This window comes from Bacillus rossius, chromosome 3 (genome assembly GCF_032445375.1).
Source record: "Bacillus rossius redtenbacheri isolate Brsri chromosome 3, Brsri_v3, whole genome shotgun sequence".
In the NCBI taxonomy this organism is placed as follows: domain Eukaryota; kingdom Metazoa; phylum Arthropoda; class Insecta; order Phasmatodea; family Bacillidae; genus Bacillus; species Bacillus rossius.
In genome coordinates, this window is record NC_086332.1 from 105,150,494 (window position 1) to 105,175,849 (window position 25,356).

General features: G+C 36.5%; 1 protein-coding gene across 1 annotated transcript in view; it reads left to right on the forward strand.

The window, feature by feature from the left end:
• Nucleotides 1-25,356, forward strand: part of LOC134531104 (eukaryotic translation initiation factor 5B) — a 342,833-nt gene that overhangs the window by 59,511 nt on the left and 257,966 nt on the right. The window contains exons 12-14 of the mRNA XM_063366652.1: nucleotides 4,047-4,264; nucleotides 4,848-4,971; nucleotides 9,094-9,261. Of these exons, the coding sequence (XP_063222722.1) occupies nucleotides 4,047-4,264; nucleotides 4,848-4,971; nucleotides 9,094-9,261 (510 nt within the window). The remainder of the gene's footprint in view (nucleotides 1-4,046; nucleotides 4,265-4,847; nucleotides 4,972-9,093; nucleotides 9,262-25,356) is intronic.

Below are 25,356 nucleotides of genomic sequence, written 5' to 3' on the forward strand. Positions count from 1 at the left end.
TTTGGATCAAAATTAAAACTGCTCCAAACAATTTGTAACTCTGCAATATCTGTCTTCCCCCAAAAACAACTGCTAATATCTATGCTATTTATTTTGAAGCCCCGAGAGAAAAGCTTGCCAATTATCATGATAATCTGATAAAATTCAGTGACTTTAATGTACCTGGTATCACGTGCTCAAATAAAAGCCAAGGTGCAGAATTTACTTGATTTTACTTCAAATATGGGCGTATTACAGTATAATAAAACACTATCCTCAAGAAACCTATTGGACCTCTGTTTTTCAAATCTACCACAATGTGAAGTGCTGAAAGCAACTGAAATTCTTGTTAATGAAGATTTATTCCATCCTACCCAGACTATCAAAACCTTCATTGATGTTACTTCTACGAATAATACTACAGACTTGAACTTTAGGAACTATAAAAATGGAGGTTATCTTGATCTATATAATTCAATAAAAAAATCATAACTGGTCAGAATTCTACAATACTTCTGATGCTGTAACGGTTCGTTACATACAAAAATAAACAGATGTTCAATGCCGATTTTAGTGTTTGTTTTATTTTTTCAAACTAGAACGCACAGACGAATCCAAACACTTTTACAGTTTTACTCACTCGTTCAACACGTAAATCTGCCTGTCGAAAAATGCTCGCAGCCCGGGCGATAAAAATTAATAAAAAAATATAATTTCGCTTAAATCTTTTCAGTATCCAAAATCTGGAATTATACAAAAATCAGTATGGCCTCAAATACGGCCGCACCTGGTGAAAAACCGCGAGCCGCCGAAATGCGGCCTCGCCTGGCAGCGTTCGCCCGACGACTGGCTGAAGTCCTGTCACCGTCTCCTCCACGCAGGGAGGAGAAGTCACATGACCTCACTGACCAATCACACGCACGCTTCATTCACACTTACAGATACAAGCCAATAAGAACACAGAACACATATTGAAAACAGTTTTCTAACCATAGAAACAGGGACTTTACATTCTCTTTCTCTCTCCCACACCGTGAGACAACAGTTATCACACATTTCCCACGACCAGTGGGGAATCCCAGCTTTTATCTCAGTTAGCGGGGAATCACAGTTTCTTTCTCACTCCCACTTACAGGCTTCTCATGCCTCTCTTTTTAATCATCACATCAGACACAGTCCCGTGTTCTAGAATCATTCCACACGTTAATTAAAATTAAGAACAGCAATCCCAACACAAATTACTTGACAAAATTCAACTTATTTAGAAAAACCTGGAAAAGTAGGCCCAAACAGGCAAAAATCTAGTACAACGGCTCATTTGTGAATAATTACATAAAAAATAGTAATGATCAAAAATGTCTAATGAAATACAAAATACCTCCTTAAAACACATAGCAAGTGAAAAATATCAACCTTAAAATATATAACAAATGGTAAAATATCATTAGAAAGACTTTTTAAGAAATATTTACATGCATAAAAATAGTTTAAAAGAAAAAAATATTTAATTAGGAGGGCAGGGTTCTTGCAACGTTACAATGTGAATGCTCTAGTTGAACAGCTAATTGCTTGTGTATCCAACAAAATTAATTAAAAAAAAATAAAACCTCTAATTCTACCTATTGGTTTTCAGGAAAATTAATTTGAGACTTAAAATATTAAAAAAAAAAAAAAAAAAATTAATAATTCTACATAAGATATAAAAACATTCAATATTATACTTACTTTTCATATTACTGTAAAAAAATTGTAATCAAGTGTATAAATGTGAAGTGATATATATATTTACCATCAAATATTTCTGCTCATTATTTTGCAAGTGTCTATATACCTTCCACCAACAACTGTCAATTTACAGAATCAAAAATGAGTCTTGACACTATTCGCTATTCCTGTTTCTTATATTTCTGATCCTTTGGGGCATAAAATATTTAAAATCTACTATCTCAACAGACTCTAATGGCATACCAAATTTCATCTTAAAATTATGTTTTAATCTTTATTTAATATCTGTACTGCAACAAATTTTTAATATAATTTTAAAAAACACAAGTTTTTCCATCTAAATGGAAAATAGCAAAGGTTATTCCAATCCACAAAAATGGAAGCAAATTCAATGTTTTAAATTATAGACCTATCTCATTACGTAATGGTTTTGAAAAAATATTAGGAAAAAAAATATTTTTAAACAATTTAATTCCCTAATAAAAAAACAGATTATTTTTCAATCATCGTACTTTCAGAAATGGTATGAGGGTATGACTACCACCACAAAGTTACTCACTTTCCTCATTCCAATCTACAATAATGTTATCAACAGGGGTCAGTTGATGCCTGTTATTTTGATCTGGCTAAAGCCTTGGACAAAACCACTCTATTTTACTTGTTAAATTATCAAACTTTGGCTTCAGAGATGATTACATATTTGCTTTACTGGCTACTTTGAAGATTTTTTTTTGTATCTACAAACAACCAAAATTCTTCTTTGTATTCTGCTAGTTCTGGTGTTCCTCAAGAAGGTATGCAATCTCCCCTAATATTTAATATGTATATTAATTATATAATTCAGGTTCTTCATCATACTTCGGGTCTCTTGTTTGCTAATGAGCTTAAAACCTACAGAGAAATTAATTCCTTAAATGATTGTTATCTGCTCCAAAGTGACATTACTGAAATTGACCATTGGTGTAAACTCATTCTTGTTTCTCTTAAACTAAAACTAATTATTTCCTTCGCTAAGAAAATAAACCAATTAGGCATTATTATTTACTAGATAACACTCAAATCTCAGTAACCCTTAGTATAAAAAAACTTGGTGTTATCTTGGACTCTAAATTGTTTTCATTTTCATGTCAAGTCTTGTATCCATTTCTCATAGAAGACTAGTTTTAATTAATTATATAACTTTATATGCTTCAAATAATATTGATTCTAGTCTTAAACTTAACCTAGCTTTAGTCAGAAGTAAATTAGAATAATGTTCAGTAATTTGGAATAATATTAATAATTCTGATAGAGAAAAATTAAAATCCATACAAAACAAATTTTTTGAATATTGTAAGTCTAAGATATTATCAGTTACCTAAATTAGTTTCCCTTTCTGATTATAGAACTTATTTAGATTCTCTTTTTGTATACAATTGTTATAATTCAAAACTTATTTGTAAATATTTCCTCGACAATACTGCAATTAGAGTTCCCCAGATTCACAATTGCCTACAATCTATGTTATGCAATCTACTTAACAAAATCAATTTAATTTATAGAGATATTTGTAACATCACTAAATTTTATAAAAAGTTTGTATTTCAATCAAATTAATTAATTTATAATTCTCCTCTTTTTCATTTAATTTTTCTATAATTGCTCTTTTCTGGCTTTTTAATGATAAATTGTATTTTCGTTATTTCATTTATTAGTTTTGTATGTTGTGCTTTATTTTACTTTCATACCCATGTTCATGGTCACATATTGTTATTATAATATGGTCACTGCTTGTGTGTGGTGCCTGTTGTTTGTTGTAACTGCTTGCCTGAGGTGCACATGTGCGAGGTAGTGTCCACTTACACATAGTTGATCTGCCTGTGGGGCCTGGCCACTTTTAGCGCCTGCATTTTTTTGTGTATTATTTGTTTCTTGTTGTATTTTGTAATTTCATCATTTGTATGTGTGTATGTTGTGCCCAAAATCAAAGTTACAAACTGTCTGTGGGCATGTCACAAATATAAAATAAAAATAAAAAAATTAAAAATAATATTGGGACATCTGTTTATTCAACAAGTCATTTGGGAGCAGTATGATTCTGGTCTGTGTGCTATCACAGTACATACTTGATTTGTACAGTAATTAAAGCATATGAAACCATTGAGAAACTTTGTGCATCTCATATTCATGTAATGAACACTTTTGTGAACACATTACAAGCCTTGGCTCTGTGATCCTCCTCAGGACCATTCTGTCACATATATCTCTGAGGCCAGCTTGCGCGTTCATGACGTGAGAACATTGTCTTATTTAATGGACCTGCGAAGGCGTTGCTCGTGTTTTCCTTACGTGATGGTGCTCAGTTTCCAGAGATAGACTTCCGCATCCCGGGCCTGCTCATCATCGACACTCCGGGCCACGAGTCCTTCAGCAACCTGAGGAACCGTGGCTCGTCGCTGTGCGACATCGCCATTCTCGTGGTCGACATCATGCACGGGCTGGAGCCGCAGACCATCGAGTCCATCAGCCTGCTCAAGTCCAAGAAGACACCCTTCGTGGTCGCCCTCAACAAGATTGATAGGTGTGTCCCTCCCTCCCGCTTCTCTGTCTGCCCTCCCTGAGCTACGATTGCAACACTGGGCTGTAACAACAGTGTGTTCATCCACCAAAGCAGTTATGTACATGTACTTGAGGACTGAAGTGTTTCGTTGCCATTGATAGGTTTCCTCTGTTCCTTCACATGGAAAGTACCAATGAAAACTGAATTTCCTCAGACTCAATTCTTCCTCAAAATAAATTCTTTCAATAGCACTAGGAGAACATTAGTTTTCATTTTTAACTAATTTCACAGTGAATGCAATATGGCGTTTGAAACTAAAGAAATGCTACCCCAAGGATTGACTAGATGTATGAGAATTTTTTTTAATGCCTGAAAATAAATGTTGGTTATAGTCATTGATGTGCCTTCCTCGATGCTTGCCTCTCTAATCAGGAGCTGCCTTCCTCACTGTAACATATTATTTTAATTTTTATATAAATCTGATCAATGGTTTTCTTGTTGTATGATTTCTTTTACAGGTGTTAAGTTGACTTTATAGAGTGGTTCTTTTAATAAAGTACTCATTCTATTCTTGTAAGTTGATATGCTTCTACGTGGTTTTTAGGTTGTACGACTGGCAGACCATGAACAGGAAAGATGTACGGGACATCTTAAAGAGCCAGGCTGCAAACACGCAACTTGAATTCCAACAGCGGACCAAGGAAGTCATTGTGCAGTTCGCAGAACAGGTGTTTCTCTTTTCCTAGTTTATTACCTTTGTGTTTTTGACATCTAAACAAGAAAAATAGGCCTACATTAATTTTTGTTGTGGCTCAGATTATATATTTTCAAACTGTTGTTTATCAAGTTCTATTAGCTATTTGCTAGAGCTGGGCAGTATCCTAATGTTTCAGAACAAATTGGTAGGAACAAGATTATATGTTGAAATGCGATAACACAGAAAATCATGTCAATACACCATATAACACTGAAATTCAACTTAATACACCACAAAGCACTGAACTGCAATCAAAATAATAAACCAAAGAAGCATTTTCAATCAAAACTTAACTGTGTTGATAAATATGTAAACTTTTACATATTTTATTCAATGAAAGTAATTTATTTAGCATGAAGTTTGTACCACAATTTATGTAAAAACAAAAAAAGTAGAGCTGTGCCGATACGAATGGGCAGAAGCCAATTTTGTCGATATTTAGTTGATTTGGCGTTTCTTCAGTTTCATGGTAGGCTTGTTAATTTTCCGCCGATATTATTGAAAAATGAAAAGTGCTTGCCATAACCTAAAAATCCACTAGTACCCTTTTCACTTTTCGTACTACTGCATCATTTCTTAGCTACGTGTGCCAAATGTACATATCAAACTTAAACATCCTATGTTTTAATAACTTTCTTGAATCCAATACATTGTTTGTAAATAAATCTATCACCACTACCGGTCAAGTTAGATAATAGAATAAAAACTTGCTTTATTTAGATTATGGCTACCACTAAAAACAACGGATAATAACCAACAGCCTTAACTGTAAAGAAATATTTGTAATATTGTGACGGAAACTTTTTTTAATTAACTTAAGTTAAGTTTTAAAAATTGGATAAAAAATAATAACCAAATAATTAGGGATGTACCGATTCGAATCCCGATCAACTGTAATCGCCCGATAATAGAGAATCGTTAATTAATCTTAATCTGCAATATTTCAACCGATTATTTACACAAAATTGTCAACATTTTCTCATAAGTATTTATCATAATTATCTCTTAGCATTATAAGAAAAACATGCCAATGATGCTAATATATTCTTTTAACGGTATAGTAAACTCTTTTAAGTTTAATTCATGAAACACCGTTCGGACTGTAGGCCTACACACGCGCTGAAAGTTTCAGAAACTTCATTGTCTAATAAATTAAATATACTCTTATTTTATTCAATTTGACGATTTTCTTGTAGCATGTATGGCTAGTATTTCAATTATTGTTAGCTCCATGCATCAAACAACTGCGTTGAGTGCCGCTTGTAATAAAATACAACACATAAAACGATATAAAACACAATAATATTATTTGAACAGCATCATCACAAGATCTACATTTTACATTTAGGTTACGCACGCAGACTTGCCAACCTTTACGATTTTTTCGTAAAATGTACCAATATCACGTCCGTTTTACGATTGTACGAGGATGTCTGCATTTTTTACGAATTTTAAGTACGAGACGTTTATTAAAACTTTAAAACATGTATTTTCCGTCCACCTTAAATGTTTTATTGTATGGTTTGTGAAAGCTGTTGCCGTGTGTTGTTACTGTGGAAATGAGTTCGGTAATTGAGTTATATTATTGGTCGAAGGCCAGCGAACCACGTAATTTTTTGTTCTATTGTATATCTTTCCTTATTGGCCGCCTGAGTTACATTGATGCGCTTACAACCAATCACAAACCAGTTTAAATATAATTTTTAGTTTGGCAAGATGGTGTCGTGCATTAGCGTATGTTGTGATTCTTCAGTTAAAGTTGAGCCAATTTTGAATTGGCACAATGCATCACATGATAAGTATATTCACCTCGCAGTGGCATTGTGAGGGAGAGGGAGATACAGGTGCTGACCCTTTAACTGTCTAGAAGCGTGTCACGATATAATTGCCTCAACCGTTTTGTCAATTATGTAGAAAAATAAGTATGACCCTGTTTAACTTATGTTAGTAAAATTATTGTGTTATATAAATCTTTTTATAGCCCAATGGATGTTGGGAAAAAAAAAGCCCTCATATACATATATCTAATCAGTCTGATCAACAAAACATTTTTCAATCTTAAAATTTTACTGGTTTAAATAATGCATTGCCAAGTTTTTTTTTTATTTTCTTGCATTTTTCTTCACTCTATTATGCATTCAATTAATTTGGATTCCTGTGAATTTGCAGAAAAAGTTTACTTTATGTTCAAATTTGATTTTTTAAATATTACATATTTGTTATTAACTTGGTATTCAATTTGCAGGTCAGTTGGAATAAATAAAACAGCATTTGTAGAAGCCTAATAATTTACAAATTAAAATTTGTGGGACTGTTAATTATTATTAATTTAATTAATTTTATCATTAGAGTAGTAATTTTGTGTTGGTTTGGCCCAGGTGTTGGCAGGCCAGAATGTCTCATGGGCCATGGCTTGGCTGCCAGTTCACTGGTGTTGGTGTGGCCCAGGTGTTGGCAGGCCAGAATGTCTCATGGGCCATGGCTTGGCTGCCAGTTCACTGATGTTGGTGTGGCCCAGGTGTTGGCAGGCCAGAATGTCTCATGGGCCATGGCTTGGCTGCCAGTTCACTGATGTTGGTGTGGCCCAGGTGTTGGCAGGCCAGAATGTCTCATGGGCCATGGCTTGGCTGCCAGTTCACTGATGTTGGTGTGGCCCAGGTGTTGGCAGGCCAGAATGTTTCATGGGCCATGGCTTGGCTGCCAGTTCACTGATGTTGGTGTGGCCCAGGTGTTGGCAGGCCAGAATGTCTCATGGGCCATGGCTTGGCTGCCAGTTCACTGATGTTGGTGTGGCCCAGGTGTTGGCAGGCCACAATGTCCCATGGGCCATGGCTTGGCTGCCAGTTCACTGGTGTTGCTGTGGCCCAGGTGTTGGCAGGCCACAATGTACCATGGGCCATGGCTTGGCTGCCAGTTCACTGGTGTTGGTGTGGCCCAGGTGTTGGCAGGCCAGAATGTCTCATGGGCCATGGCTTGGCTGCCAGTTCACTGGTGTTAGTGTGGCCCAGGTGTTGGCAGGCCAGAATGTCTCATGGGCCATGGCTTGGCTGCCAGTTCACTGATGTTGGTGTGGCCCAGGTGTTGGCAGGCCAGAATGTCTCATGGGCCATGGCTTGGCTGCCAGTTCACTGATGTTGGTGTGGCCCAGGTGTTGGCAGGCCAGAATGTCTCATGGGCCATGGCTTGGCTGCCAGTTCACTGATGTTGGTGTGGCCCAGGTGTTGGCAGGCCACAATGTCCCATGGGCCATGGCTTGGCTGCCAGTTCACTGGTGTTGGTGTGGCCCAGGTGTTGGCAGGCCACAATGTCCCATGGGCCATGGCTTGGCTGCCAGTTCACTGGTGTTGGTGTGGCCCAGGTGTTGGCAGGCCACAATGTACCATGGGCCATGGCTCGGCTGCCAGTTCACTGGTGTTGCTGTGGCCCAGGTGTTGGCAGGCCACAATGTCCCATGGGCCATGGCTTGGCTGCCAGTTCACTGATGTTGGTGTGGCCCAGGTGTTGGCAGGCCACAATGTCCCATGGGCCATGGCTTGGCTGCCAGTTCACTGGTGTTGGTGTGGCCCAGGTGTTGGCAGGCCACAATGTCCCATGGGCCATGGCTTGGCTGCCAGTTCACTGGTGTTGCTGTGGCCCAGGTGTTGGCAGGCCACAATGTACCATGGGCCATGGCTTGGCTGCCAGTTCACTGGTGTTGCTGTGGCCCAGGTGTTGGCAGGCCACAATGTCCCATGGGCCATGGCTTGGCTGCCAGTTCACTGGTGTTGCTGTGGCCCAGGTGTTGGCAGGCCACAATGTCCCATGGGCCATGGCTTGGCTGCCAGTTCACTGGTGTTGGTGTGGCCCAGGTGTTGGCAGGCCACAATGTCCCATGGGCCATGGCTTGGCTGCCAGTTCACTGGTGTTGGTGTGGCCCAGGTGTTGGCAGGCCACAATGTCCCATGGGCCATGGCTCGGCTGCCAGTTCACTGGTGTTGGTGTGGCCCAGGTGTTGGCAGGCCACAATGTCCCATGGGGCATGGCTCGGCTGCCAGTTCACTGGTGTTGGTGTGGGTAGTCATGAGGGAAGCTTGAGTGCTTGGCTTGTCTGTAGGGGCTGAATGCAGCCTTGTTCTACGAGAACCCGGACGTGCGCAGCTATGTGTCGCTCGTGCCAACGAGCGCCATCACGGGTGAGGGCATGGGCAACTTGCTGGCGCTGATCGTCGACTTCTGTCAGAACAAGCTTGCCAAGAGACTGATGTACTCCGAGGAGCTTCAGGTACCAATCATGTGGTTCCTCTCTGATTCCTTTCACATTCCAAGGAGTCAGCTTTAGAGTTACTTTTTTATTTAATGTAGTTACTGTGTTCCAGATACGATTCTTAATAGTGTAATAGATATTGGTACTGGCGCAAGACGTTTTAAAAATGTTTCAGTATAAGTAGTATATATTTTATCCAGATTCTCCACTGAATTAGACTACCTAAATCAGTATTATATAAAAAAGTTATTTTTTTATGGCACCTACAAATTGTTTTATTTGAACCAGAATGCAAATTGCTTTCTGCTGAAAACTTTGCCGTATATAAATAAAATAAGTGCAACTTCTGTAAGTTAAAATGTAAGGGATTCTTCATACATAATTTAAAAAATAATCTTAACATCCTGTTTCCTGCTTAAGGCTGTTCAAGGGTAAAAAAAAGTCTGAAATTTAATATTTACATTGTCCTGTCTGGAAACCATTGATTAAATAGTACATCTGAAATAACACAAAGTAATTAAAAATATATTTATTACTTTTTTTTAATATTTAATCGTTTTGACATTATGTTTCCAAAACGGCAATACCGTCTAGTTTTTAAAGGTGAATTTTTTTTATAATTGAAAAAATTGTATTTCTAATATGCCAAGAAAGTTTTGTGTAGTTTCGAGAAGTCGTTCTCAAGAAAAAAAAATATACTTGTTGGCAAATTTGGTATCGAAAATTAGCAACATTAGTAGTACTCTAAAAACAAAATCAGTTTAATTTCTATCGAATATTACATTTTTAACACATAGCAGCATTCTTCCTGATTACAACGATACCAAGTTTATAGCAATGCGAGCTTTCTATTCATTCCGGTGCTGTTCCAAAGCAGCACGTGCTCATCCTCTTCTGCGACGCGAGAGCTGTCATGGCGAGCGGCCTCTGCGTCGTTGTTACCTACCGGTGAGGTGGCGCTCCTCGCGCCACCTCTTGCAACTGCGTGGGGTATTTGAGAGGTGTCGGGGGCTCGCTTGCTGTATTTATTTTTCGCGGGCTTTTTGAGGTGCAGTGTTGTGATTGCAGTTGTAGCAAATAGCGGTATAGAAAATTAGGCTTTTCGTTGTCCTCGAGGTGTTTAACGATGTCAAAGGCTCGGCGACGGAAGCAATCACGGCCTTACAAACGGAGTAAAAAATCTAAAATCCAACGAGCTCTCTGGAAGAAAAAGAAATTAGCCGAAAATCAATTAACAAGAAACAATGAAGTTACGAGGTAAGTATTTTTTTTCAATCGGCTTAAAAATTACTGCATTATATATACATAATGTGTATTTAACGTGAATATTGTCTTCAACGTACTGGTTATGGCTGAGCATTTATCAGTAAAGGTTTTACTACGATAACAAAGGTTAAATACATACTACCGTATATACTCGTGTATAGCGCGCCCTTTTTTCCCCTCAAGTAAAGGAAAAAAATAAGGATGCGCGCTATACACGGAAAAAAAAATTTTGGGGGGGGGGGGGGAGGCGGGGAGGAGTGGAAGTCGTTAACTGCCGGGTGACGGGTGACGTTTCTGGCCAGCCCCCACACATACGCACAAGCAACAAGGCCTCTGTTTCACACACACACACACACACACACACACACACACACACACACACACGCGCGCGCGCGCAAGCTCGCACATCATGGTCTCTTGTTTATTTTTAGACCTCCCCCCTTTTCAGATAGCCAGCTCAGAAGTAGTAAAAAGAGAGAGAGAGAAAGAGAAGAGAATGTTGTCACCAGTTCCCTCCCCCCCCCTCCCCCCCCCCCGGCCAGCTTCTTCGCTTCCTACATTCCTCACCGGTGAGTCATCAAGTTCTCCGCGCCAGCTTAGCAACGTAGCGCGGCACGCCTCCCTCCCTTCCTTCCTTCCACGTACCAGTTGTGACGATATAGCGCTTCATTATCTTCCGTTTAGACAGCAGAGTTTATGTATTTTCCTGACGCATCACCACACATCAATTTAAATAATCAGGTACCACTAAATGTTAGTAAAATTTATTTATGGGGAAAAAAAAAAATTTCAATTTTTTTTCTTTGGAATTAGTTGCAAAAATCGTGGTGCGCGCTATACACGAGGGCGCGCTATACACGAGTAAATACGGTATTTATTCCTTGAATCGGAAGTTACAGTGTTGATAAAGATATCTGGATTCAAACTCTTTCGTTGCCTCATTTCAACAGTGATGTTATTTATTATTGTATTAATATTTTTAACAATTTTATATATCACCATTTTTAATTGCCTATTTCAGGTAAAAATAGTTTATATATAGTTACAGTCTAGACTTTTTATAGTGTTACAGGCTAGGATGAAATTTAATATGAATTTCGATGCAGGAATAATTCTGCCGATGACAAACCATGGACGAAACCGAATACTCATTTATAGGATTTCTGGATAGATATGTATATCGGTATGCAACGTGATAGAGCTCTTGAATTGTCTCAAATTTTCATGCAGTAAAAAAACGTAATTCCCATTGTAATAAAGCGTAGCTCTTTGTAAAGCGAAATTAGGACAATCAAAGTGAATAATTCAAGAGTACGTCAGAAATTGTTTTTTTTTCATATATTATTTTTTGTAATAATAATGCATCTTAAAATATTGCATACAAATTAATAGGGTTGTGCGAATGTTCGGTATACCGATACCGAAATCGAAATTTTGCTACTTTCATTTTCGATTTCGGTAAGAATTTCATCTGTCGAAGTTCGTTTTTAGCGAAATATTTCGAGCCAAACGAAAGTTCAATAGCTTACCGAAGTTCGTTTGTTCTAGTTGAAAAAGAAATCGTAATTTAATAAAAATGTACAGTAGAATACCGGTACAATAACGTACCTTATTATAAAGTATATTTCACTTAACGAATTTTTTTAAGTGCCCGCCAAAAATCGTATCTTCGCCATGCAAAACGGTTTCAGTTTAAAGTATCATATTTTCACTATAACGTATAAATTCTACTAGTAGCGTGGCATTACTACACCAAAATTTACTTAAACTGGTAAATAAATTTTCAGCTAAATGATTAATGTAGTAGAACAAAGATACACAAATACCACCGCAACGTATTTTCTAACCTCTAAATTCTCAAAACAAAGTTAACAAACAGTTGCGCGCACAACCATAGATTATACCGTACGTAGTATGCGACATGAGCAACACAACACCATTCGATACATCGAAAGACGGAGGTTTGAGAGAAGTATTAATTATTTAGACAAAAGTGTTACGCTACGCTAAAAATACTGTTTGATGTCTGTGCCGGGATTGTTTATTGTTATTGTTGAGTTTATTTTCAGGTTACGTTATTTAGACACCGCATTATATTTGTGCTACAATATGAATGATCCTGGAGATAAAAAGAAACGAAAGCAATTCACGCTTAAGGAAAAAGTGGATATACTCAGAGAACTAGACAAGGGGAAAAAAGCAAGTCGCAGTTGCGAATACATATGGCATTGCGGCTCTCCTGTAGCTATTTATTTATATATTTTTTTCTCTTTGTAAAGATATGTATGCATGTTTCAGTACTAAGTACAAAAACTTGAGGTACCTGTAAGTACTTAGCACTGGGATTCTACTGTAATGTCTTTATATGATTTGCTTGTTATTACTAATAATGTAATAACATATGCAAATCATATAAAGACATTAATTAGAAAAAAGATTTCCATTAAGATTAATTTACGTGGTGATGAAAAAAACTCACGTTAATGAAAATACGGTAAAATCATAATTTGAACAAACATAATACGGTAAAATCATAATTTGAACAAACATGGCAGATAAAGTAAACAAAATTCAACCGTGATTACAGTAGGCCTAGGTATCAAAACAAAATCATGCAATATTTGAAAAATTACCTGATTCATTTGCTTTCAAACAGTAGTGTAGGTACTATATTCGTAAAACATACATTTCAGAACTGTTAGTACACTATTTAGTATTTACCGTATACACATAAACAAAGAACGTACCTACTTTTATTCGCGCACAGCCAAACAAAAACATTGTCGTCTGCTTTATTTAAAATTTACATACTCTGACTGGCATATAAAATCCTCATAATATACAGCCAATTAGACAAAAAGGTCAACAAGTCACTTGGCAGCAACCATTTGTTATGTTTTGTTTTGACCATGTCCCTTGCCTGGTTTACAGCTTCCTGAGCTAGCCATGTGTGACAGTGGTGCAAGATGACGGCCGTTCCGCAGTAGTCACGTGTTTTTTCATCAGTACCATGCACGTGATAAATATATTATCATAGACTGCGACATTACGACTGTAAAGGAAATAGTCTGTGCGCTGAAAGATCTGGATTGATTCTTGAAATTTACGAGTGACATGGGGCTGTGTTGTGTGGTCTAGGGCGGATGTTGACTATATTAAATAGTAATATTTATATATACATCAAAAGGTACAAAAATGATTTATGTAATAGAATTTATTACTGAAGAGCAAATTTTGGGGCACTTTTTTTCTTTGTTAATTAAAAAATTTCGCTTAACTTTCGTTAAGAAAATATTTATCTCATAGAAAAATTCATTTTCGTTTCACTTTCGCGAAACTTGATAAATTTTCTTTCACTTTCATTTTGTGTGGATAAAGTCACTTTCGCACATCCCTACAAATTAATTGTATTGTTGATGCAGAACAATATTTCTGAGCGAAATTGTATGCATTTGTGTTTAAATAATCATGTGTGGCAGTGATGTTTCTATTTCATCACAATTTCTTGACTGCGAACAACTTGTTTCTTGCGTTAGATATAACAAATATTAGTTTTTAAATTACTCTTTCCCAGGGAATTGAATACTCCAGCTATCATGTACGGGAGAGTGCGAGAACAGGATGTTTTGCTTAGATACAGCGATGTGAAAGGCGTAAAAGTTTACCCGTGTGGCATTTTTATTGGTGCTGAGGAACCCTTTAGCTCATCGCACACTACAGCGCGCCGCGCCGCGCCGCGCAGTCCTGAAATAATTCCGGCTCAACACTCGCACACTATAGCGCGCCGCGCAGCCTTGCGGAAATTTCCGATGGTTCTGGAGGGGGTCGCACACTACAGATGCCGTTTTCTGATTCCGCGTACTCAGTTCCTTCAATTGTGACCTACAGTACAGGAGTACCGTGGGGCTAGTTTTGCTTCCGTTTAGTTGTGTTGTTGGTTTTCAGGTTTAGTTTACTATTTAATTTCAAAGTCATGAGCAGTTCTGAGGAGGAAGATATGTTTCTATATTGTTTACTGGAATCGGAAGAAGAAGAGACAGAGGATGATGTGGGTTCACCCGATTAACGAGAAGAGAGATTTGCATGTTTTAGTTTCATATAATTTCATATACAACGTGACCCATCACTAATTTAAATTTTCGAAACTTAGGCAACATTAAATTAAAGGCCACAAAAAGGAGAAGGATAGCTTTTTGACTGATACGTTAGTTTGAGGTTAAACAAAATCTACACTTCTGTTATCTCAAAAACTTTTTGTTTCCCGACCTGTTTATTTAAGTTTGAAAATTGAATCAATGGTTAGCCCATTTATATAGTTAAATCAAAGATGTAAAATAAAGTAATCTATGCTTTAACTTACCTAAAATAGTCTTCTGTGTACACTAGATACTACAGCCCATGTGCAGGTCTCATAAAACCCGGCACCCGAAGGTTATCTCAGCCCATATTATCTTCCTTCTGTCACCAGACACGATAGCGCGCCGCTTGGCGCCTCGCCTCGCCCGCCTCCTTGGCGGAACAATTCCGCTCCGAATTCTCTCGGGAGTTCCGGCGCCGGAATAATTCCGCGGCGGACAGGGCGGCGCGGCGCGCCCAAGTGTGCGCATCGTCATTGCTTTACATGCGAAGAGTTCGGCCGGAATTTTTTCAGGGCGGCGCGGCGTGCTGTAGTGTGCGATGAGCTTTTCTCGCTGCAACACCGGATGGTCTGGTAGAAGATGATGGGTTGGTTGAGGTCAAATGTTTACCATCAGTGAAAGATAAGCTCCTAATGGAAGTTGCTAAGGAGAAAAAATCGTCACTCTGTTTAGAAATTATTAACGGAAAACTTCAACTAAAGAAAACCCACAAATATTATTACCAGGTGCAAGGGCAGCTAAATATCACTGGCAGACGTTATTGCGATTTCATTATTCTCACGGAAAAAGATTTTTACATACAAACTATTGAGAAAGATGAACTCGTTTGGAAGAACGTCATGCTGCCAAAGCTAAAGACATTTTATTTACAATGCATGCTCCCAGAACTGGTAGACAGCAGAATAAAACGAAAAATGAAAGTCAGAGATCCACCTTATGTACTTGAAGCACAGAGAAAAGTTAAAAAAAAAAGAAAGAAAAACTCAATAGTAAAGTTTAAAATTTATTATACATAAATTATCCGAAACTCATAATTAGAAAACCACACGGAACTTAATGCAACCATTATGCTATTAGATCTTTTGTGTAGCATACGGTCACTGCATAATGATATATTATGTACAGTTGCAGGGACACACGTGCCAATTATATGCTGACAATACACCTTCCTCAGATCGAAGTAATAAGAAAATATTATATTAAAAACTATGTCATTAAGGCGCTGTAGTTTTTCATAGAAAGTCATACCGATCACATTTAGAAAGGTTACCCTTGGTTATATATACATATATACACACATACATTTGTGCAAAACTAATTTTTTTTTAATTTTTTTCAAAGATGTGAGAATTTGTGCAGTCATATCATGTACAAATTTATGTAAGCGATTTTCAAAATTACGCAACGTTTGTCCACAAAAATATTTTGCTTGATTTTAACCTATGTTTATATTAAAATTTATGATACTTCATTTGAAATAAAAATTTCAAAATAGGTGAGGTATTGTTATTGATAAAGGTATAGTGGCAAAACATATATTTTTTTGTTGACAAGAGTATGCAATTCCGGCATGCGTACATACCACGAAATCCAGTATTAATATAAAATACTAGCTGACCCGGCAGACTTCGTACTGCCTAATTAAATTGCAATAAAGTCCTGTCAAAATGATTTGTAATGTGACATTTTTTGTTCCTACATATTTTATAGTCGAGGCAAAAAATTCTCCTGAACAGAACCGTCACCCTGGTGATAGGGTGTTGTGAATAAGAAATATAATTAAATAAAACATATAAATAAAAAGATAAATAAAAAATAAGTAATCTCTTTATTGTTAATCATGTGAAACATAATAATTTTTATTTTCATTGTAGTGCATGATTAGATAGGTAATTAGCTTGGTTTGTAGCATTTCGGGTTCTTCTACCTAAATTGATTCGTCTAATAGGAGGCATATCTATATTATAGATTATTTTGTCACATGCAATAATTAGCGATCATAGGTAAATAAACACTGCACAAAACACTATATAGGTAAGAATTTGTTTCGTGTATAAGTTGACAAAAGCAAACTCATTAGGGTAGGTAACCTAAAATCCAAGAAAAAAAAACACTGCCATTGACAGTTTGTTGTTGTTTCAACTTTTTTTTTAAATTTGATATGACTTGGAGTCAAATCCTTCAAGCTGTTTTTAAAATAGGGAAAATGAAATAATAAAAACTTAAACTTATGAAATACTTTTGGTAACGCTGGTTTTGTTTGACTGGTGTAATGACTTGAAAACTGATGCATTTTAAAGTAAAACAAATGAAATAATATCGCGAAGCCGACCAAATTGAACTATTCATTTCGGTTTATTAATTTTTTTTTGTTTATCTGTGCTCCAACGCACACTGTTTTGATAGATATGATTGAACTTTGTACAGAGTTAATGAAGTGCAAATTTACTCTTTGACGTTAGGAACATACCTACATTGTTTAAACAACAATGAGTGCTCGTTTTAGTTAGAAAACGTTTGTATGGAAAAAAGAAAAGGGCTGGTTTTAGGGTTTTTCCGGCAATTATTCGAATTTTTCTCGCCGTAAAAACCATCTTTGAACTTCAACGAACATTTAAAAAAAAAAAAAAAAATTGGCCAAATTGGTCCAGGCATTGTTGAGTTATGCGCTTACCAACACATTTTGCGATTCATTTTTATATTATAAGATGAAACTTTATCGAACATTGTTGTTACAGATAAATTGAGTATTAAAAATAGATCGTTGTAAATTACCATGGAAATTTATTTTTACTGAACGTCATTATTTGGAAATATAATGTGTATGCGCACGTTTTGGACTGCCATTTACTTTTATTTATACATATATTCTTTATATATTATACTTTACATTTTTCTGTGGTGATTTCAAAATTTTATACATTGCAAATCACTACAATGTGCTAAACTCGGCTGTTACTTTTTTTGCTTCTCTGAGTTCTTTTTCTGTAAGCGAAACCGCTGCAGTGTTGTGTGAACGAGATACATTGTTGCAAAATTCCGTTCCTGTTACAAGAATTTTTCAAATTACTTTTAAACATTATAGATTCATTTACTATATTTGCAGTACAGATTATAAACTACTTGGAAGAAACTCTACTTATTTGTATGCATTTTGGTTACAACGGTTTTTTACATTCTTTTTGTTTACATTAAAGCCATAACGATTATTATACATTTTTTGGTACAACGTTTTAGACTGATTTTGTTTTCTTATATTATTTTGAAAGCTTTGTGCCTGTAAGCCAACACTTTAACTGCTGGTGTGAACATTTTATATTGTTATTTTATATACTATGTGTTTGTATATTTTTAATCTGTATAGTTGGTGAAGTTTTGTTCTTATAGTGTGCATGGTCGTATGTGTACTATGTTCATTTTTTTCCCACCAATTACTCTATTAATTCGTCTATTAGTAGGAAGTAATTAACTATCAGTATTTTGTTTTGGTACCTTCTGGTAGTGTTTATGCATGAAAGTGATTTTATGACAAATAAATTCTACTTCAAATACAAGTTATAAAACAATTAACATCTTGTATATGTTCGTAAGTTTGTCAGCAGTGAAAATGTATAGTAAACCATGGTCGATCCGCATTAGATAATTTATTTTTAATCAAACCCATTATATTTTCTTTGACTTAATTGTAATCATAGAAACGTATATCATGAAGTTCCAAGTCATAGTCAAACAATAAATGATACGTTTAACATATTTAACAATTTCCACGATTCGGTGAAACATACCGTGAGTAGTGACAATAAACAATTACGCTTCTTTTCGCAGGCAGAAAAATATATTTTTAGGAATTATTGTATAATTCATTATTATTACTATAATATTAAATTATATTTTCCGAGCAAAAGCAGTTTCTCAATTTATTTAATGTTCACAAATTGACTATATATGTACCTATATGTAAATATGCATGTATATATACTACACACATCATAGATCTATATATAACATATTGATAAACGGTTTTCCATTTGAATTCGAACTAAAATCATCATATACATAACATTAATTGTCTTATTTGTTTTGTCATAAAATATGTAATTTTTTATCTCTTGTTTGTGCCTACTATGCCAGGATAAGATTTCTTGTGTCATGCTGTTCCTTTTTATTGTTTTTTGTTTCGTAGAACAATAAACCAGGAAACAAATAATACTCAATCCGTGTTTTTTAAGCCCTCTTTTGAGCTATGAATTTCGAGGTTTTTGTACGCTGCACTGAAAAAATGTTTGTAGGTAAAGTATAGGTATCTATGTCAAAATTTAGCCAAGAAATGTTTTTTTTTTTTCGTACTGAACTGAAAATCTTGTGAAATATATACAAAAAGAACGTTTTCATAATCAATTGAATCAACGAAACATTTACTTTTCCGTAGACTTGTAGTAAATACAACGCAAAGGTATTTATTGTCGACGCACGTGTTATTAAACTAGCAGTACATAGTGCTATAGCATTGGTTGTTGAAATGGACCCAGTAGCTGATAACCTGTCGCAAGCAGAAGGGTTTTTTCGGAAGTGTTACGGGATATTTCCAGGATACGTCAAACACTGCAGCGCTGGTTTGCTGCCGATGTCACACCTGAATAGATACCTTGTTTGTTATTCATAATACACACAGCATATTCATATTTCGTTTGAGTTATGTGTCGAATGTTTTGTATAGATAATCAAACCTCAATAGTTATTTTGATTCTGATAAAAATATTTTTGGATTAAAAAAAAGCACGTGTAAACTAGCAGGACACCATCAGCATTAAAAATTCACATTCCCATTGTAAGTATAAAATCAATTGCAAGCTAGAAAGGATCAAAACTCAAGCCAGTAGACACTCCCTCAGATATCCCAAGGAGAAAGCGGGCACCTAGTTCCGTGGTCTGTGTTCTCCAGGGCCATTCATGAAACCAGCAAAAGTTATTTATAAGCCAAAAAGTAAAACGATGTAACTATAAATGAATAACTTATTTGACTGCTCACCCCACAACGGCGCCACCAGCTTGACGAGGCGATTACAATGCCATCTCGTGTCGGGCAGTCCTACTAGTTTTAAAACTGCATAAGAATTCTACTATGGCTTGGAGACTTCTATAAGAATTATTTATATTCAATGGCAATACGTAGTATTTTACCATGTCTGCAATTAAAGTGTTACACAGTGACTATGTTATCAGTTAAATGTCACAATTTTAATATCAGTTTCGAAACGTTAATGTATGTAAGCAATAACCCAAATTATTATTTTTCAACCAAAATAATACTCAACAATATACATACGAGCAATGGAGATCATGGGCCTCTCTGGCATACCTATAATATTTGGTGGGGACATCAAATAAATGTATTTAAATGCTAGTCTGGAGCTGCTGTCACTAAGTTCCAGGAACATGAATTTTCTGGGACTCTTCTGTGAGCTCATACAAACACATGCTGGGCATGATCACTCACCAATTTAGTGACAAAATGCAAGTTTTATTTAGCGAAACATAAAAAATTCCACTTGTTTATTTAACAACACTACGGATGTTGACTATTAATATAGTGTGTCTTTTTCCCAATACTATGCTTTGTATGTAGTTTTTTATTTGACACGTAATTAACTACTATATTACATCACTGTAATTACAGGTATTTCATAAATATGAAAAAAAATACAACTTTAGGATGAACTTGGAAATATTGGGGGGGGGGGGGGGGGGGGGGCTTGCCCCCGACCCCCCACCCCCCCCACACCCGCCAGCGACGCCCGTGATGGAGATAGTGTACAATTTGACTGTATACTATGTGGATCTGTCTTAGTGATATTTTAATGGTCTCAGTTGCCAGCTGTCAGGTTTTTATTTTTACAACAAGATTACTGATAACAATAATTACATGATGACGTTTATTTTATTCCAAATTATTTGTACCAGCATGATATACAAAATAAAATATATAGGTGTTAAGATAATTTTATGGAAATACTCCGGTTAACATTTTAATAGTTATTACCATAAAATGTACTCGAAAGTATGATAATATCGTTAGTGGGAGTGGAAGTGTTAAAAAAAAAAAATTATAAAAGTTATTACTACACAAAATGTTTTTCTCTACTCAGTGTCATAAACTTTCACACACTGTAAATAGTTGTTTTATTTTTGTTGGTTGTATAATTGTATAAACGGTTTTGTACTTTTCCCAGAAAAAACAACCATTTAGTCTATATTTATCTTACCAGTTATCCCAAAATAAGCAGGAAACAACTCAGTAGCACAATTTGCAAGTATGATCACCGTTTTCCACGTGCAGCACACCTATCACTGAGGGGAAATGTTGAGTTGTCTGGTGCATTTATTTTTTATTTAAAATATATTTTCTTACTTAAAAAATTTGTCCATATGCCACTCTTTATCAGTGTTGTAGTAACGAATACAAAGAACTTTAATATTTTCAAACCGTCGTTGACGTGAGGGATAACTGAAGAAGACTGGCTCAGACTCACAGCGTTCACCGCATCTCTCAATCACCAAACATCTCAAGTGGTATTTGTCCGGAAACCCGGATTGCCGTGGAGAGATGTTGGCGTGCTATGTGTAACCAAGTGACTGACACATCAATGATATCTATAATTACTTTATTACATTAAATATATAATGTACTTTCGTGTCAGTTTGTGCGCCGGCCTCTAAAAATAGTTATTGCATAAATCGGGTAACGTTAATAAAACATGATTTTTAAAAAAGTCATTAAAAGTATTAGCATCACCCTGCTCACCTAGGCTACATGCGACGGCATCTACAGGGGTCTAGTGGGCTGTGAACTACTTGACAGAATAATTTCAGTCTTGCTGGAGATAAGTTTCGAAACAACGCAGCTTCGGCCATCTCGCCGCATTTTAAATGAGTCTTCTTTTGTTTTCAGAACATGAGGCAAATGACAGTAAAACTCTTTTGGTTTTATAAAGATCTAACAACAGATACTGAATCGATTTATAGCCATTGTAGCTTGCAGGTTTCGTAATGTGTTTCATGTGAATAGTGCAATAAAGTTTACTGGTGGGGAAAATCAAGGAAGTATTAATAAAGTAATTTGATGCAAAAATAGTCACATTGTTAGCCGTGTGATTTAAGTCTTGAATAATGTTTATTCTTAAATATAATGAAACAGTTCAATCTTCCAATCCCCCTTGGACAAGGATAGTATTTTAAAAAAATTATTGCAGCAGGTTTTGTCTTGGCTAATAAAATACAATAATGCATATTGGAAAATGTTACGGCTCTCATTCTGCAATATAAATGTATATTGATTTACTGTATTATTAGATGTAGACAATAAGTAAATAAAAAATTTATGCCTCTATAAATTACATAAGCTTATCTATTGCACAGGCCGAGCGCATGTGGATGAAGCAACATTATAGAAAATCTAGGAAGTATATGCGAAATGGTAACTGTGGCAGTATGCCATTGTCTGCGGAGCAGGAACACGTGTGACGCCGCGCCCTGCTGGCCTGTGAGCCGGGCAGCGAGGACCGTCCGAGCCCGAGCTGTCACATCCTCCCCCTTCCCATAGTCCAAAGGGCGCTCCCACAAGCCAGCGCGACTACCTGCTCCGGCCTTCAAGCAGTTAGGTTTCCCTCCGCTAGGAGTGACACTGTCCATTTTCTTACGCGCGTCGCCTTTCCATTGTTCGGGAGCGGAGCGATACACCCTCCCCCTTTGAAGGCTGTCTCGCCACTGAATGCCTAGCGGCGCGACCCTGAGTCTTATACAGCGCTGTCAGGGTGCTCGGCCATCATTTTTCATGCTATTGTGAGTGATGTATCAGTTTGAAGTCATTCTGAAGTAGGGACGATTTTTGGACCTCTTGAACAGCCTTAAGGCCGTCCCTGGTCCAGCGACTTGATAGGGAATTGTAGGTTAAAAAGTGTTTTCTACATCTTCTACAATTTTTCAGATAAAAATTTCGTACTTGGCTTGTTTGCTGCAGTTTTACAACAGAAATCATCTGTCAGATTAATATTGTAGAAAAAATATTGATAAGTATTTTATTTTACGTTTTTAAAATTAAGGAAAACAGAAAAAGTGGTCTAAAAAACAGGCTGTAAGATATACAAATATTTAGAGTCTGCAAAATTTTTCCTTTTAAAGTAAAGACAAAAAAAGTAAGCGGTGGCATACTGCTAAATTTATTAGAACAAGAAATATTTCGTATTTTGCATTTTCAGCTATTTTTTCTGGCCGCGAGTAGGTTCACTTGCGCCTGTCTTGCGCGCGGGAGCGTGCAGCCGGCTGCCGTGTTGCAATTACTTCGGACCCATCCTCGGCTAACGGAATCTGACCCCACCTCCTCCGTGCCAGTAAATAATCTGAATGGTGCGGAGTACTGTGTCAACGACGAAAAGAAAGCTAAGAACAGTGCTATCAATTCAGAGACGCATGGATGTGCTGCGAAAAGCGAAAGGTTTGAAGAGAAGGTGAACCCAAATTTTTTATAGTTTAAATTATTTCTTCCATTTACTGTAAAGTGTGTTTGGGCAAAAAATATTTTGTGCCATAATGTGCTTTACAAAAACTTCCAATTTTTTCAATTTGAAATGTGATCAAGTGACGCTTTGCAAACTAAACTATCCTGATTCAAGAAATGTGTTTATTTTTATGTAAGTATAAGTTAGGCAAAAAATCCTCAGTTTAAAAGTAAGAGTAAACAAACAGTTCTACGTGGAAAATTAGATTTGGTAAGCATGTAAACAAGTTAATTTTCAACCGACTTAAAAAAAGGAGGTTCTCAATTCGGTTGTATTGTTTTCATTCACGTGAGTATTATACTGTCCAAGCCAAATTGTTAGTTACAATTAGCCAACTTTTAAATTAATTGCTGCTTATAAAAATATTGTGCCTTACAATTCAATATATATTATTTCAGTTCCTATGTGTAAGACTTAAAAAATTAACATGGCTACGTTGGGGAATTAAACCCATATTCAGCGGCAAACTTAATTTCTTAGCACCATTCGTTACTCCGTCAATAATTTTTACTTAATTCGTCTACCCTGAGAATCTCAGTGCACTAGCTCTGAGATCTCTTCCCCCCCCCCCCCCCCCCCCTCATTTTTTGTTGGAGTTCAAGACAATGTGAACCAAAAGTGGAAACTTGAAACTTGTACCTTAGATAGGTTAAATATTTTTTACATATTATGGAACAGCTTAGATCCGCTGTGCGAAAAGTTTCATAATGGATTTCATACTTGCATGCTAAGGTTTACATTAAATAAAAGGCTCAGTAGATTAAGCAGCCAGTAGGTACATATACCATTGTATTATTACATAACATTTTAAGTTGTTCTGGTCTTCGGAGGAGAAAGAATAATTGTAAATTTTTAGACGACTTTCTGAATGTAATTTAAAGATAAATCCCTTTATCAGGCATTATTTTGTTTTTACTTAGGAAGCTACATTGAATGAATACACATAGCAATGAGACAACAGTTTGAAAATCTTATTAGTTGCCTAAAAATGAGTATTTAATTTAATTTTAGTATACCAATATTAGTCACAAAAAAAATGGAAAATGTATTGGGGTGTGCGGTTATTCGTAAACACGAATAGTTGCGCAGTTATTTATGAACTATTCACATTCGGAAGTCGAATATCAAAGATTAAAATTGCTAATATTTACAGGAACATCTGTAGTTGCTGGTTGTTACTCAGGTGAAGCCAAACTTCTCTTTTTTTCATAAGATATTATAGTCGTCATTGCTTATTTGCCGATATACAGTAGACTCTTAATCATACGACACTTCACGATTCCAGGTAAAAGCATCGTTATTGTCATTTGGACTAGTTTTGACCATCCCCGATCTAACCTAATAAAAAATGTTTTTTTCTCTTGAATCCGTATTCAACCTTCTCTAGGACGAAAATAATACACTGTTATATCTAACTATTTATTTCCCTTAGTAGATGGCTGTCTTATGAAAAAAAAACTGATAACCTTACAAGTACATGTAGGACCTGAATTGATACCAAAACAAGCCGTGACACGTGACCGTTCGTCTGGCAGCTAGCATCTACGGGAACAATATCAGCATTCAAATAATGCAGGGTATATTTCACGCAAAGTTACCCAGCACACTGTGTGTATGGCAGTCCTCACCGCCGCTATGTGCCCAGTCGTATTGTGACGCTCCGCCAAAAAGGTTGCTTTTTTCGTTATGATAATAACAATACGTGGAAGTAAAAATGGCAGTTACAGTTATAGACTCTGGTTTCTACCTACTTATTACTTTTTGGTAACCAATGAACGTTTTAAGATAAACACGTTTTAAATAGCGAAACTAAACAGATTGACATACAAACACATTTATAAATATACGCGTTACAATATGATAACACCATCTCTTAGCACTCGCCGCCCACGACCGTGATACCACATTCGTGAAATCTCAGCCTTCACGTGACACTCCTGGAAAGAGATCTACAGAACTATCAGGAGATTGCCGCTACTTTCGGGCAGCTGGAGGAATGTCTGCCTCAAGTGGTGTGGGTATGTACGTGTGAGGACGCTCAGTGACAACACGGAACGAAGCGCTGAATCTCAACAGTAGGCCGTCGACCTTGGGTAGCTAACACAAGCTGGCTGGTAGTAGGGCCTATAGTTCTCTTGAAGAGGATCTCAACA